General features: G+C 38.5%; 1 protein-coding gene across 10 annotated transcripts in view; it reads right to left on the bottom strand.

Moving 5' to 3' along the window:
• LOC124141793 (band 7 protein AGAP004871-like) overlaps positions 1–18042 on the bottom strand; it is a 97441-nt gene that overhangs the window by 18205 nt on the left and 61194 nt on the right. For 6 of the 10 annotated variants that reach the window (XM_046509903.2, XM_046509905.2, XM_046509895.2 and 3 more), the window contains one exon: positions 3066–3181. In XM_046509903.2, the coding sequence (XP_046365859.1) occupies positions 3066–3181 (116 nt within the window). The other 4 variants (XM_046509897.2, XM_048388954.1, XM_046509893.2 and 1 more) reach the window with 4 other exon arrangements.

Here is an 18042-nt window from a genome sequence, read left to right as displayed (position 1 = left end):
GACAAACAAGGAAGTGTCTGAACAACTTCAATTAAACTTGACAGGACTGCCAATTGCCCCAAGCCTTGTTCTTCTTTCACGGAGACGAGACTGCACCTGGTACTGGACCTACCATCTGAAACTTGTATCTACATACATAAGATAGCTACGCAATAATTCGCATAGAACAATGAAGAACGAAGCATGGTTTATTTCACGATAAAACATTATTCTATCATGGCGTCATTTCTAGAGATTTGAATATGTGCTCGCAACTTGATGACGTCATATGTTGGATGACGTTATTTCTTAGAGAGAAGTGTCCAGTTAGTTGTTTCCCATAGATGTAGCTGGGCTACGCAGATAAACAGTGGCCGAATGATCGCATCCAAAAGTGGGAGAGATATGACAATCGTCATTGGGAGAAAAGGTACAGGTAATCGGCGTGAGGATTGTGAGAATATCGGGAAATACTAAACTTAACAGACCTTTCGTAAAATGGACTTGTCCGACATTTCCGAGGTCGGATTCCATCCAGGAAGTCATCATTATTAAAATTTGAGTATATATTTTGAAAGCTTGTACATTTTATAAACATCCTTAAAGAGGCTGTACATAATGTTGATATCTCATATAAGAAATAAACAACTAATCGGGGATTATTCTCCCTGCAGTGTTTTATTGTAAGATAAAAAATCACCACGAGTTGTTTATTTCTCAAATATGTCTATCTAGAGAGGTGTGGAGAAATGGGTTTCGATGCTGCATTCAAGATTATTGCACTTCTATAGTGCAGGGTAACAACAAGTACCATCTTTTAACAGTGTTCGAGCCTGGACAGATGCTTTGTCCACTAGACCACTAAGACAGTTGTCTATATGGTTAAAACACAGCCAGACTGTTTCAACTGTAAATTATCTGCAACGAATTGACAGTTTACTAACCTACTTTCTGCAATGCAAATATTTAGTTTATGCATTATTCTGAGCACATGCAGTATGAATATACGGCCTAGTTCAAATGCAGCACAGATATCAAAGCATGACGTTAAAGGGGCACTAATCCCCGGCTCCTGCCTTGCTTTCTAACACTGCCCACTAGGGGTCACTAAGCTTCTTTGAGACGATTTGCTCACTAACGCAACTGAGTGTGACAAGAGACTGGGCTACCGTCTGTAAGGACAGCATAAATAAACTTTGAGGCAATATCTATATGCATATCTAAACACAGATTGGGTACCCGTGATCTATGAAGATTTTGATATTTTACAAATTGACTGAAAAATATGTCCATTTATTTAATAGACGGACTGAAAAAAGGGGCTCAAAAACATCACAGTAAACTAATTATGCAAGGATTAGAGGCCCAAATAATATAGAAATGTACTTTTTCGTTTTCTTTCAATCCTATCTTTTACAGTCACTGGGTGATAAAATTAACATCAAAATGTTTGGAATACATTATCATAATAAAATAAATGGACAGATTTTCAATCAAGTTGTAAAATAACTGAATATTTAGGTGCTTAATAAATTGCCAAAGTGATTATTTAGTTTGAGTTACAAGTCAAAACACCAAGTAAGTGACTTATCCATACATTTCCTTATTATTTCAAAGACAAAACTGTATTTAAATTTGTTGATCAATGGGACAATACGCCCATATACTATCAATAAAAGCGGCAAAGGTCGCGAACTAGTCAAGATAGCTGGGCTATCATCTGGGTATCCACGAGAAAAACACAATAACAAAGGCAACAACCAGTCCTGGTGAATTGTCAGAGTTAAGCACCCCTTTAAAGATCCTCACGTATAATAAATGTTGTGCATTAAATTTCTGTGCACCAAATTTGCGTTGTATTTATTTTCATTTATTTATTGATTTATTTTAACTTCCAGGCTGTATGGTAAATCTGATTACACAGTATTTGAATACATCTCAGCAAAGATCTGAAAGTTAAACACAATGGGAGTGAGTGAGTGAGTGAGTCAGTCAGTTTCACGCCACTTTTAGCAATATTCCAGCAGTATCAGGACAGGGGACACCAGACATGGGCTTCACACATTGTACCCATGTCAGGAATCGAACCCAGGTCTTCAGCGTTACGAGCAAACGCTTTGACCACAAGGCTACCCGAGTGAGTTTCGTTATAACTGTATTTCGAAATACTTTGCTTGTCAGCCGTTTGCAGTGAAACCAACAAGCACACGTATGGTGCTGATGAATCAGGAATATATATAGTGTTTGCTTGCTGTTTAATGCTCCACTAAGGAATAATCTAGCTGTATGATGTCAGCTTGTAAATAATCAAATCTGGACCAGATAATCCAGTTATTGATGTTGTGAGCAATTATCTAAGCCATCTGGGATCCATGAAGTGCAATCAACCAAGTCACTGAGGCCTTACCACATAGTCCATTTGGTCTCCTCTTACGACCAGCAAAGCTTCCTAAGGACCTATTCTATCCTGGAATGCCCACAGAGTGTCCTCTTACAATCAACATACATTCATGAGACCCTATTCTATCCCGGAGTCCCTACAGAATCTCCTCCTATGACCAGGATAGGTTCCTGAGGACCTATTCTATCCTGGACTCCCCATGGAATCTCCTCTTACGACCAGCAAAGGTTCCTGAGGACCTATTCTATCCGGGAATCCCCACGGAGTGGCCTCTTACAATCAACATACATTCATGAGACCCTATTCTATCCCGGAGTCCCTGCAGAATCTCCTCCTATGAACAGGATAGGTTCCTGAGACCCTATTCTATCCCAGAATCCCCAAGGAGTCTCCTCTTACAACCAGGATAGGTTCCTGAGACCCTATTCTATCCCAGAATCCCCAAGGAGTCTCCTCTTACAACCAGGATAGGTTCCTGAGACCCTATTCTATCCCAGAATCCCCAAGGAGTCTCCTCTTACAACCAGCAAAGGTTCCTGAGGACCTATTCTATCCTGGACTCCCCACAGAGTAAATCAGCACTGTGATAAATTTGGGGTTCGACTACTGTTCCTGGTGTGGCTCCAGGCCGAACTCTTGCAACCATTGTGGAGAGATGGTGATTTGCAAATATACAATCGCTTACCTTCATACAGAGACACAGAGAGAAAGGGAAGGTGCACGCGATAGCGATGAGGGACAGGAAGTACAAGACGTAACCGCAGCAACCAATACTTCCGCCATCCTCAGCTGCCTGGTGACCTGAAACAAAGGAAGTTAACATTAACAACTGTCAAATATTTACAACAAATTTACAAACCATGTCTGTTAGTGCAGCGAGCAGATAGAGTTAAACACTCGCACGCTGCGGTATACAATTTTGAAAACACAAAATGGTAATTTGTTTGAGGAGCTCACAACCTGAGGAGAATGAATAGTAAACTGTATCAGTTTCTGATATACTGCCGAAGAAGTCCTGCTTGTCTGCATGAGGAGAACTCCAAGAGGATTCTGGGTTAGAATAGGTCCCCCGCAACCTATGCTCGTTGTAAGAGGCAATTAAATGTATCAGGTGATCAGGCTCGGTGACAGAGTTGAAAGCATGTCCTCAAATCACAACACTCAATCTGTTATAGTGCTGAAACAGTGATGTTCACAGTGGAAGTTGATTTCAAATCTTGACAAAGAATCCGCTTTTTCCAAACCGAAGAAATCCTCAGGTGCTCCAAAACCCATCAGTTATGCAACAAATACTGACTATCTACAATCACAATCAGCATACAAATAATTACAAACATGTAAAATACCTGACACCTCCTACTAAGGTGAAAGACAATATAAATGATTGACACATTGTACAAGTTGCACCATGTCAACTATTGTCTGTTTACAGTGGATTGAAATACACCAGTGACTTGTGAACAGAAATAGTCTACGTTTCAGAGCACCCTTATATACTAATATCCCCCGAAATCAGGTGCTAGACAGGTAGATATCTATGTTCATATCAAGCAGGTAGACGTCATGAACAGAAATAGTCAGTGTTTAAGAACACCCATATATACCAATATTCCCAAACACCAGGTGCTAGACAGGTAGATATCCATGTTTATATCAAGCAGTTAGACGTCATGAACAGAAATAGTCAGTGTTTCAGAACACCCATATGTACCAATATTCCCAAACACCAGGTGCTTGACAGGTAGATATCCATGTTTATATCAAGCAGGTGAACTGTCGTGGATTGAAATAGTCAACAAAGGTATACTTTTGTTTGTACTGACAATCCAATCTACTCGAGGAAAACAGTTGTTTAGATCTAAAGAATTAGAAATTACTTCCTGCAAAACCATTTTACAACAAGGAATCAAAACAGATTGAACAACACAATAAGTGGAAATGACAGTATTCAATAACCTACCGGCATGGCATCACTGACTCTGGAGCTAAGTAAATACAAGGCTGTTCCAGCTATGTTACCACTTACTAAAAAAATTGTGACACTATCTACAGATTGCTGTGAGATAACTACCCATATCACCAGAGAAGGGTTCAACTTTGCTTGTGCTCCCATGTCCACTCATGTTGCTTGTGCTTGGGTATGCCACTTGGTGGACGCTGGATTTTGGCGACTGAGGTTTGTTATCAAGATCTTTATAATTTGCATCTATAAGCTGGTCACTACCCTGTTCATCCACCTGTTCATCCACCTGCCCTTCCTCTCCCTGATACATTGCAGTCACCTTGAAAACTTGGAAGCTTGTGGCGTGGGCCGGGGCCGGGGACGTCTAACTCTACATTGTTGCTACCACTGTTGTTAGTTTCCATGGCTCATAGAATAGGGTCACCAACACCTATATAGTATATATATTCAGTGCGTAATTGTACCACAACACTGCAGCCTGTTCAATGTATTATCCAGGTAGACACTCTGTTCATTCAGGCAGTATGTTGATCTGTGGTACGTGGTACTGTCTATAAACTACACATTTACATGGGGCAATTTCCATTCAAGTTATTCGTAACTGTCACGATTTCGAAATATCTTGGACAAACACTACTAACTTATCAAGTTATGAAGTTACGCACCTGTCAAGCCCAGGTATGTATGTGCGCATTAAAGATTTCGCAATTCAGATACACAGGTAAAAAGAAAGCTAAGAATAGAATCTACCACTGTCACTAGCATGACACATAATACAGTTTGTACAAAGCAGGTTAATCTTGCATCAAGGCGAGTCCACGTAAACAATCCTGACCTTTCTGACAAAAACTAGGCAGTGACTGATATAAGAAAACATTGTCAAGAGATAGCAGGTTGGAAAAACCTCCTATGGATAAACACCAGGCCCCAAACAGATCCTTGCGAAACACACGACCTCACCCATTGTAGACAACTTTATCAATGTCAGACTGGCATTACAGCTATTCTTAAAATAGAAGGATAACACATTTACATGAAGCGAGCACCCTTAAGGAGTTCTCATTCATTCATTCATTCATTCATTCATTCATTCATTCATGTAGTGTTCTTTCCTTTGTTCCGTTCAGAAAAGACAGCTATTGATTGCTTCAGGGAAAACAGGCTTGAAATAGTTTAGCTTCTTTGGACTGAAACAGTTTTTACATGTCAACATACGTATTATTGTTACTCAAACTTGGGGATGACAGCTAAAATACAGTTCTGGTGAAGAATGGGAGACTTTTTCTGGAATAACAGTTTGTAGTTTGCACTTTGTTTGCATCATATCTCTACTTTGCGCAAAGTACATGTAACCAATCGGGCTTGTGATAATATCGAAACTGAAACATTCCTGCCATTATTCTGCCTCTATGTACAACCTACGTACCACGTTTATCAACAGCTATTGAGTGATGTGTTACCTTGTGCTACTTCTCCATATGCAGATGTTATTGGTCTTCTTGTCGACGAAATGTAAGTATGTTGAAAAATGTATTCCATGCACAACAGAAATCTTTGCTTCATCAGAGCTTTTATTTTTTACTAGTTGGTTTACAAAATGTTTGGCCTTAAATTCAGCGTAGGTGGTTGAAAAACAATTAAGAAAAAAATTAAGAAAAAAGTTTCCAGATCCATTCTTGTATTAATGAATGAAAAACAAGTTTTCACATGGCTAGATACTGACTGATATCTGATTATTCACCATTTCACCGTTGATAAAATCTTGTGGACTGTTCATTTCACCTAACTGTTTCTGACTTATATTCAAAAGACATTTATATTTTTTTTCTAATTTCATTTTTTTGTAGGTCAGTCTTGTATACCAACTAAAAAATAATAATGACTTATTATTTAATGTCCCTGTCAGTATCATTCTAGTTACATGATGGCAACACGTAAATAACTGAGTCTTGACCAGACAATCCAGTGATGTGAGTGCACTATCCATGCTGTTGGTAATAGCACACGGGGGACTACCATCAAATACCACAAACTGTAGTAATAGTCATAATCCTGTATGCTGAGACACATCAGATGACTCGTCTGTAAGATTTCAGCATTCATATTTCTAGAAGCACCATCCTTCTCCAGTATTAGTCCCCGCAACTAATGGGCTAAGTGGCATCTTTCAGTTGATAATTCTTTACACATTGTTTTCTTGCACTTACCCCAACTGTCTCATGTTTTCTTTACAATTTTTAAAAAATGTTTTTATTGTTCCCAGAGTTGAAGATAAATACAGTATTCCGTCAAAATCATATTTCGGATAGCATAGAATGGCACAATACACACCTAAAAAAATTTAAAGGGTTGGAAACAAACATGGTCCTATTTCAAACCAAAACTGTTGCAACACACAATCAGACGCAAACATAGCATGTATCAACAGAGAGCGAAGAATGAAGCCGCCTCATGTTTAGGTTGTCAGGTGGACTGACATGTTATCACACTTAATCATTAAAGAAACAGCTCAAATTATAATTTGTCAGACCTATTTCAGTTTGTTCGTCACACCCTCAGCAATTAAAATAGTGTCTAATATCCATATACTTTAGCAACTGAAGATCTTAACATTCAAAATTTATGAGTGAATATTTGCTGTTGTTGTTTTGTTGTTTAACGCCATACTCAGCAATATTCCACCTATATGACGGCGGTCTGTAAATAATCGAGTCTGGACCAGACAATCCAGTGATTGATCCTGTTAGTCTCCTCTTACGACAAGCATAGTCGCCTTTTACGGCAAGCATTGGTTGCTGAAGACCTAGTCTACCCCGGATCTTCACCGGGCGAATATTTGCAAATCACAACTGACTAACAATTAAGTCACAATGATTTTATAATAAATCACAATGCCACGACACAGTTTATGTCTTAAATTGCATTTGTTAGATTTACACAATGCGAAGCAAGATCAGTATCTGGCTCAATTCAATACAATAGACATGTGCCTGGCATTGTTAACAGTACAGTTGACGGATCATACAGACAGCCATCTTCCCGAGGCAAGAGAGTAAACTGACTATAAAAGTCCAGTCTCCACCCTTGCAGAACTAGGCTGGTATTATGGAGTTACATTTTGGCTGGACTAACAAGTCTATGTATAGTCCAATCAAAATCGTGCACCGAAATCGAAATCAAGTTCGTAAACTCTTGTGCAGATTTCGGTCGATTGCAGGATTTGCAAAGCATGTGCACTGCCAACTCGTTGTCAGCAGATATGTTCCAAATCTTTTCATGTTTTTAATCAAGGTGCTCACGTGATTTGATGCATTTCGCGATGTAAGACCCCTTTTATCACAATATAGATCTTGATTATCGATCAGGTCGTCCTAACTGGGCGCCACCATTTTATGTGAAGCAAACGCAAGTGATACGAGAGTTGGAATCTGATTTGTCCATAGGAGAGGCATAACTGGTAATAGCCACTGGTTGCGCTAGGATCGAGCCCAGTAATTCCAGCCTAGTTCAGCAAGGGTGGAAACTGGACTTTTAAAGTCAGTTAATTCTCTTGCCTCGGGAAGATGACAGACAACTGTGTACCATGGTAAGACTGGACCATGCTGCCACACTGGCACACCAAGTAGTTGAGCTGACTGGCTATACAAAACACTTTCATACAGGGCTTCAGAAACTCATGGTAAATCTCTCTTACGAAGAGTACTTGATTCATTTGGAAAGACTATTCACAAAACAGTTTGAATGGTATTAGGTTTGTTGCAATACAAATACTTTTCCCTATTACCCGTTATAAAAAATAAACAATTTCTTTTTCAAATTACCCATTATTTAAATTTAAATCACAAGTTTCGAACTGGCAATGGATGTAAAAAAAATTCACACACCATGCCATTCACAGTGTATAAGGGTCTACAGGTGAATGTAGCCATGGTCACCCTGGCGGCAGGACCAACTCTTACCTCAAGGCACAAGAAGCGAGTGAGTGAGTTGGATTTTTATACAGCTTTATACAGTATTCCAGTTATATTACAGTGTGTCATCTTAATGTGGTAGAAAAGCCGGATTTAATGCAGGTCTCAGATATTTACCACTTTGGTGAAACACACAAGTATGGGTATGGTGCTGACGAAACTAGAAACTAGAAACAAACCTGGGGCAAACCGGGATTCGAACCCACAACCTTAGGTTTCCTGGGGTGCCCAAGGGACGCAACTCTGCAGTGTGAATCGCAGCGCCTTAGACAACTCGGCCACCTGCGCCCCCGACATAAGCATGAGTTCCATATGACTTGGAACAGCAATGTAAAGGAATAGAACTAGTTATTTCTAAGCTAAGATCAACTTAGCAATAATTATAACAAAAAATGTTGTTAAAGGAGGCTTAAAATTGATATAACAATGATAGAACTTCTGCTATGGGTATGGTGCTAACAAACCTAGAAACAAACCTGGGGCAAACCGGGATTCGAACCCACAACTTTAGGTTTCCTGGGGTGCCCGAGGGACGCAACTCAACAAATTGGAGCGCCTTATATGACTAGGCCACCCACGCCACCAAGCCACAAGGAGTGTGGCTAGGGAGATCACATCTAACATGAGAAGTTTAAAGATTTATGGCCTAAGAATGAAACAAAACAAAACAATCATATCCTTCCTCCATCCCTACCACTGCGGTCGTGAGAAACTAGACATTTTCTATCTGGCCTTATGCAATTTTCATATTTGTCATAAGCTTTACAGATACAAGTCATAACATCATGCTGATAAATCCAATAAATCCATCTGTTACCATGGTAACATTTATTGGAATGACACATACATGCATAATCTATTCCATAACATACTTTCGTCCTTTCATCTTCAAATGGATGCTAATGTACAGAAGCCTACAGTGTGATTAATTTTGACAACCATTATAAAAATGTTCATAACAGATGTTTTATTGTGGACTTTTCATTCAGGGTTCTACACATTATCTTTCAACATTCTTAAAAAGGAAGGAAAATTAGAGTAACAGAGTTTTAAAATTTTGTAAAAAAAAAAGAGATTAAAATTCCCAAACTAGACAGGACAAGACGACTAAGCTGTCAGTGAGCAATGCTTTAGTCTCCATACAGGCACTTAAAGAGCTTTTTAGTTCTGCTATTTTTTAAAAACGCTGCCATCTGAAATATTCAATACTCAGATGTTGGGAAACAGCACATTATAGACGAACATTGCCCATGTGCGTGAATCGCAACAGGAAAAGTTTCTTAATTGAAAGAATTTCAGAAATGTCAGGTTGGAAGAAAATCTATACCTAAATGGTAAGGTCATTACGACCTTTCACTGAAGTAGGCAGTCCAACTGAAAAACTCATCTCCAGATCCGCATTAGATGTCTTTAATAAGCCAATTGACACCCCACAAACAATCTCACAACTTTTTTATTCTTAAATGTCAACAGTATCTCAAACTCCTGGGTGAAATTCTAAACATACAAATTAGATAAGCCAGCAATCTTTTAGGTTCAATGACATATTCAGAAAGAGAAAAACCTCGTACCTCCCATAAAACCGTATCGATTTGCAATTTGTGTTCAGTTGTCCCATCAAGGTCAAGTCCCAAAATGGAGGAGGAGATTTATCCGATGCTAATAAATAGACCACTGCTTCTGAACTTAGAATGGTGATATGGAATTTGCAGGTTTCTTTTTTAACACAAGATTAATATCTCACTTGTCAAAACCAGTCAATCTTTTGCGTTCGAGCAGTTTTCTATTCCAAGAATCCTAAAAGACTTTCACTATTCCAATTTTATATCTGAATCAAGAATTGATTTTTATTAACTTGATTCTGTTGAAAGTTTCTCATCAAGACTGCATCCATATCAATAAATGGCTGAGTGGATGACACACTATCTACCGACACTCCTGCAGTTGTGTGGTTGCCCAAATTGTAAATAGAACAACCATTTCTTGATGGAATGAGACAATCATAAGACAATTACTGATTAAATGGTATAACCAGTTTCAAATTGTTCTAACTTTGTAAATATTACAATTCCATCAAGTCAAAGAGACAGGACTGGCTTGTCGTGAGAAGAACAGATTAAATCCCTCAGGCTGGACAACGGCGCCAAACAGACCAATATCTCATCACTAGCACAAAACTATGACAACCAAAATGCCCCAAGAGAGAACCTGAGCAAATCTCGAATGGGGAAAGGACAATAGATGTCATGCCCCATGACACCAAATGATCCCAATTTTTCATTTTTTAACTTCTACAAACAAACCCATATAGTTCCATATTGTCTGGGCATTTCAGTGTTGGAAATAAGCGCCTGCCAGCAGGCCCACGGCATGTAGATCTCTTGTCAGGCCTGTAGTTTCAGAGTTGTATGGGTCCTTTGGGCCTGCCGTAAACTAACATGTCTATTTATTTGTCACAATTAGCTGCAGTTTTTTTAAATGAGGGCCTGAAGAGTTTAGTCAGAGCCTGCAGAGAACCAATCTAGACCAAACAATCCAGTGCTACGCACGAATCATGAGCATCAATCTACCCAATTGGGATACGATGACAATTGCATCAACCAAGTCAGCAAGTCAGACCACCCGATCCCATTAGTCACCTCTTGTGACAAGTATGGGTTGCTGAAGACCGATTTCTGGTGGTGGTGGTGGTGGAGGGGGGACAAGAACCAATCTAGACCAAACAATCCAGTGCTACACATCATGCGCATCAATCTACCCAATTGGGATACGATGACAATTGCATCAACCAAATAGCAAATCAGACCACCCGATCCCATTAGTCACCTCTTGCGACAAGTATGGGTTGCTGAAGACCGATTTCTGGTGGTGGTGGTAGTGGTGGTGGAGTGGGGGCAAGAACCAATCTAGACCAGACAATCCAGTGCTACACATCATGAGCATCAATCTACCCAATTGGGATACGATGACAATTGCATCAACCAAGTCAGCTACTGAGCAAGTCGATCCCACCCGATCCCATTAGTCACCTCTCGCAACAATGAGGGGTCGCTGAAGACCAATTTCTGGGGGGTCCAGGAACCAGTGACACACAATTAGGCAAGGTCGCACACTGACACTACCTATCCTCACTTCAGTTGGTTCTTTGAAGCACAGGGTGATCTGGGCTGATCTAAAATCTAAAATGGGAAGTTGTTGCCATGAATACAACTTGACTACTATTTGCAAATATATCATATGGCCTTTTTCCATGATAGGCCCCCACTTTTCAAGGAAAGGAAACAAGACACCTTCTCATTATCGTAGGTGTTACTGTTACTAAATAATTCATGTCTTTTTAGCAAGAAATGAAATGTTAAAGGGTGGTCAAAAATATTATGCAAGAGAGAAAATTGATCACAGCCACAACAACAATACATTGTCGTAGGTGTAACATTAATTCTGGTCTCTTAAGTTTAAATAATTACCATCTAAGTAAACACATTGGTAGAGTGCATATTCTCCATTGATATAACAGCAACACAATCAACCTAGATTTTGTTCAAAATAAACTATGTATTTCTCTCCATTCTGTGAGACCTTGTGCGATCACTACTCCTCATATTGACCAGATCTAATATCTTCTTGTGGACAGAGAGGCCTTATCAGCATCACTGCCACTTCAATAATCTAATATCAAGGACAGCAGACATCTGATACATTCAGCTATTATATATACAAGCTACATACTCAGGCAGCACACTAGCAGGAGGAGTGTTGAGTACACAGCACTAATGAGTGTAAATGAGTGTAATGAGTGCTGAGGGAAGCAGTACTCTCAATCAATACCAGCACCTCAGTTGGTAAAGGTGATATCAGTACAGGTTTATTAGCACCTCTGCTGGATATTATGGGGTATATTGACAATGTACTGTACCAGGTGTTGGCTGAAGGGGATGTCAGTAAAGATGTTAACAGCACCTCTGCTAATTATTATTTGGTATATTGACAATATATTGTACCAGGTGTTGGCTGAAGGGGATGTCAGTATAGATGTAAACAGCACCTCTGCTGGATATTATTGGGTATATTGACAATATACTATACCAGGTGTTGGCTGAAGGGGATGCCGGTAAAGAAGTTAACAGCACCTCTGCTTATTATTTTGGGGTATATTGACAATATATTGTTCCAGGTGTTGGCTGAAGGGGATGTCAGTATAGATGTTAACAGCACCTCTGCTGGATATTATGGGGTATATTGACAATATATTGTTCCAGTTGTTGGCTGAAGGGGATGTCAGTATAGATGTTAACAGCACCTCTGCTAATTATAATGGGGTATATTGACAATATATTGTTCCAGGTGTTGGCTGAAGGGAATGACAGTATAGATGCTAATTATTAGCAACTAACTACAAATTACAGCTAATCAACATGTTTGTTATACACAGTGTTACGGTGACAACAGTCAATCTAACAAGATGAAATTGTTTATGCACCAGTAAATTGTTTATGCCATCCAAATGTTTTTCTTGATGTCATTTCAATCTTATTTTTGACGTCACACTAGAAATGACATCATAGCTGAAGATAGTGGACTTCAATAGACAATTATGGTTTTCTAACATGGAGGTCGTGATCAGTACATTTTTCTAGAGGGGAACTCAAAAGGATTAAGAAACGATGTATAATAAAGAAATTATTATACTTTCATGTTGGCATACTGATTTTAAGAATTCATGCTTTCTCACGCTAGTTTCCTAAAATCAGTATGACACACATGCTTATATGATAATCTCTATTATCTACATATTCTCAATTGCTGTGAAGGTTAATACCATATGTTTCCCCAAACAATCAATCAATGCCAAAACTGTCACCGTATTTCCCATGGAGCCATTCCATAGCATAATTCTTAATGTCATGCAGATCATAATTAGGGGGACGGGACTGGCTCCTCAATTGATATATTTCAAATATCAGAAATCTAAATATTTAATTCCATGGGAAACATTGTGCCACAGCAAATTGAAACGCTAACAAAAGGTGCTGTCAGCATGGACATATTGCATATTTGACATATTGCATATTTGACATATTGCATATTTGACATATTGCATATTTGACATATTGCATATTGTTTGCATCAATACCGAGGGCAGAAATCATAATGAGAACAACAAAATATGTCATTATAAAAATAAACATGCAAAGGTTCAGCTGCCTTAGGCTGACAGTTTCAGAGAAGATATTTACAAATGCTGTGTACCGTATTCACTGTATTATTAGCACAAGCACTCCCTGAATAAGTAGTATTCTTCAGACCCGTGAAGATCCGGGGAAGAATAGGTCTTCAGCAACCCATGCTTGTCGTAAGAGGTGACTATGCTTGTCGTAAGAGGCGACTAACGGGATCGGCTGGTCAGGCTCGCTGACTTGGTTGATGCATGTCATCGATTCCGTGGATCAATGCTCATGATATCCATCACTGGATTGTCTGGTCCAGAGTCTATTATGAACAGACGGCCGTTATATAGTTGGAATATTGCTGAGAGTGGCGTCTAAATAACAAACAAACCAACCAAAAGTAATCTTCAGAACCATCTCCTGCTAAGGCTGAAAATTTACATAACAGTCCATACTTTGTTGTGGATATTACACATTTTTTTAAACAGGAAACAGCAGTGCAGAATGGCCAGTAACTATCATTGAAAATCGTTTAGTTTTATCAATGTTTGAACAAAGAGTCTTCTCTTTTGCTTGATCACTGAAACCAAATGTAACTTATTGTGTACGGTTTTATTAAGCACATTATTACAACTTCACTGGGAACCCATCGAGATTACAAGGTTACACAGTAGAGGCAAAACAAACTCTCACAAAATGCCTGCATTCAATGTTTGTTCTTAATTCAGCCATTACTTCCTACTGTTAACAAAATAGATATTTCCTACAAATCTCAAGTACTCTTCCAATATACATGTCGAATGTGAGCATCCTTACCACTTAGTGCCATTTGAGTGCAAATGTTGAATCAGAAAAGTATCGTCAATTTCAACAAAAGAAAAGGATCCAATATTTTGTGTTTGTAAATCAAAGTGAAATACCATCAAGCCTTGGGTACAAACAAACAAGAGGCTGTATCTCATATTACACAGCTGTTGGCAAGTAGAACAAACAGCAGGCAGATTGATTATCATTGAACATATACCTTAAACCTGATAGTGCTAAAATACTTTCAGTCTTGAACATTCAAGTTCAAAATTGAGATCCTCCCTTCGGATTCAATGTTATGATTTCTCTACATTTCACATACCATGTCTGGTAGTGTTCAGGCGTGACTATTGGAGGCAATATAAACTATCAAAACATGTTTGTTACTTTTGTAAAACTATTGCAATATCATAGATATTAGACTTAACTATCGTAATAGAATTTGTAACTCACAAGAGCCTTTGTAACTTTTGTAATAGCGTTTGTTACTATCGTAATAGTGTTTGTAACTATCGTAATAGCGTTTGTTACTATCGTAATAGTGTTTGTAACTATTGTAATAGTGTTTGTAACTATCGTAAAAGCGTTTGTTACTATCATAATAGTGTTTGTAACTATCGTAATAGCGTTTGTTACTATCGTAATAGTGTTTGTAACTATCGTAATAACGTTTGTTACTATCGTAATAGTGTTTGTAACTATCGTAATAGCGTTTGTTACTATCGTAATAGTGTTTGTAACTATCGTAATTGCGTTTGTTACTATCGTAATAGTGTTTGTAACTATCGTAATAGTGTTTGTTACTATTGTAATAGTGTTTGTAACTATCGTAATAGTGTTTGTAACTATCCTAATAGCGTTTGTTACTATCGTAATAGTGTTTGTAACTATCGTAATAGCGTTTGTTACTATCGTAATAGTGTTTGTAACTATCATAATAGCATTTGTTACTATTGTAATAGTGTTTGTAACTATCGTAATAGTGTTTGTAACTATCGTAATGGTGTTTGTAACTATCATAATAGTGTTTGTTACTATTGTAATAGTGTTTGTTACTATCATTATAGAGTTTGTAACTATCACAATAGTGTTTCATGGTTTTACTTTGACATCGAAAGTAGGGGTCCAGGGGACCTCAATAATTAATTTTAATGGTCCTTGCAGACAATATGAGGATCCTGTAATGTTATGATATGGTGTAGTGTACAGTACATGTTGATCATTACTTTAGAGCCTGGAATGAATCAATGATCATGTGGACATTGGTCATGACTGATGGGTAAAATAGCAGAAGTTTGTACCTATCAGGATAGTTACAAACACTATTGTGATACTATTGCAATATCATCATTATAACTACAAACACTATTGTGATACTATTGCAATATCATCATTATAACTACAAACTCTATTGCGGTACTATTGCAATTGGTTGTTTTTTTACCTCCCAACAATGCATTTTATAGTACTGATGTCAACTATCAATATTTTCAACTTGTTTCTACGTCTGGCATCAGACCATCAGCAATATTAGTTCCGTCAGTAGTTACATGTCGGGTAGTTCTACAATAATGCACATGTCAAAACTGTCTCTCCCAATCATTATATATAGGATTATATGCAATGAGACTAGCCAAGTCCAATAAATGGAAAAATGATGTTTCAAATTCAGCCCTGTACTTAATGTCTGAACAATGGTCACTCTAGGGATTTGTCTAGGATTCCAAACTAAAGTACCCTTGGCAGGCAAATCGGGAAAGATATCGTTACTTTGTTAAACAAGAGTCATCAGGAGGAGAAAAATCTTCCCCGGCCCCCACAATAGCAAAAGGCACCACTTCAGCCTCAGCCCCTGGTTGCACAAGCACCAACAGACAGACCAAATGATGACGATATCCCCTCACATTATATGCCAGGGGGGATAAAAATGAGACTTTTTTTATTTGAGACACCTATTTTCATAAATTCACATTTATTTTCACATTGCATCAATGCAGTGTTACACTAAGCATTATAGCCTCTGCAATTCAAAGGGATATTTTTATCGTTTCTTGATTCAACCCGCTTCTATCATTACTCACAACATGTAGATGTAGTGGCATGAAGTATCTCACTATCCTTATCAAATATTGAGTACTATATTTCCAAACAAGGCAATATCTGTGTACAATCCTATATCTGACTTGAGAAATCTTGGCATTAAAAAACAACTTCTCTTCTTCGAAATGTTTCAGTTTCAAAACCGGCTGTTCCTCTGCTTATGAATATACATGCGAACCAATCGATGCTTCAACTTGTCTCAATGCATTTCAATAAGACAAAGGCACATCTTCTGCTGTGCATTGTGACTTGAAGCACTCAAGTTTCTCATCATGACCATGATTAAGTCTGTGTTCATCATTGACATGTACTTGAAAGCTGGGCTTCAGCTAACATTAATCATACCATTATTTCATGTGCTCAAAATAAAACCAGAACTACTGACTTGGGGTGACAGAATGCTGACATTAGAATCTTTTGATGCTAAACCAGTTATGAAACAAAGAACGTTACAATATATTCTACACAGTACATAAAGTAGGATTGTAATATACTGCTCAACTTTTGAGTGGGATAATCAGATACGTCATTCTAATTAAATATATAATTGACATGACAATCAGTTCCAAGTATCGAAAAAGTTAAAGTGAGTGAGTGAGTTGGGTTTAACGCTGCATTTAACAGTATTCCAGTTATATCGCGCATGTCACCTTAATATGGGAGGAAAGCCCGAAGTGATTCAGGTCTTAGACGTTTACCAGTTCGATGAAACCCACGATCACGCGTATGGTGCTGACAAACCTAGAAACATAATAGGGACGAACCGGGTTCAAACCCACAATCATAGGTTTCTGGCGTGCCCAAGGGATGCAACTCTGCACAGCGAATCGTGGCGCCTTAGACGACTGGGACCCCCGTGCCCCCACAGAAAGTTAAAATATCCCTATCAAAACTGGAGTAGTATACATGAACATGGTGGACTTCAGGGGCTTGTGATTGGAAGAAAAAGCTTCCATCTTTTGGTTCCATTTACTACAATTGGGGGCAATGGTTGGGCCAGTCGTCTGAAGCCACAGCTGCGATCTTTGAACTTCCCTTGCTTCACACACGTGGAGCAATGAAATCTTTTCTTTCTTTTTTGAACTTTTTATGCATTTTTTAAAGTAACAAGTAATAAAAAAAAGGAGTAATTTCTAAAAAATGTTTTTCAACATTTGGCCTTTGAAAGAGTGGCGCATCCGTAAACCAAGTCATTAAAAAAATGTCGCCTAAGCTATTGTTACCATACTACATCCCTCATCCCTGCATTACCTGTACTTTGTCACGCTTTCTTGGGCGTGATATCATCAAACTGTGGATACATTCATTTAGATTATGGACACCTGATCCTGTTACGTTTTACAGCAACATTTAATTAATTTATGTAAGATCATGACAGTCATCCGAGTTCCAGATAGCATACATTTAGACAAGTTTATGCATCTCTGTTTCAACTTGAACGAATTATGGGACCTGAGGGTACATCCTGGTTTAGTCTGGTGCACTAGGTTTACATGTCAGCATTCACCTGCTGCAAGTCATATCAAGTTCCATAAGCTGAGCCCTGCAAAGAAACAGCCATTGGCCCTTAATCTCTTTCTAGACCTGTGTTACTAATGCAGATACAAACCAATAAGAATGTAGACCAATAGGAATGTAGGTTTCATAGCATAA

This window comes from Haliotis rufescens, unplaced genomic scaffold (assembly GCF_023055435.1).
Source record: "Haliotis rufescens isolate VD_foot unplaced genomic scaffold, xgHalRufe1.0.p SCAF_8, whole genome shotgun sequence".
NCBI lineage: Eukaryota > Metazoa > Mollusca > Gastropoda > Lepetellida > Haliotidae > Haliotis > Haliotis rufescens.
This window is presented reverse-complemented; position numbering and strand designations above follow the sequence as displayed.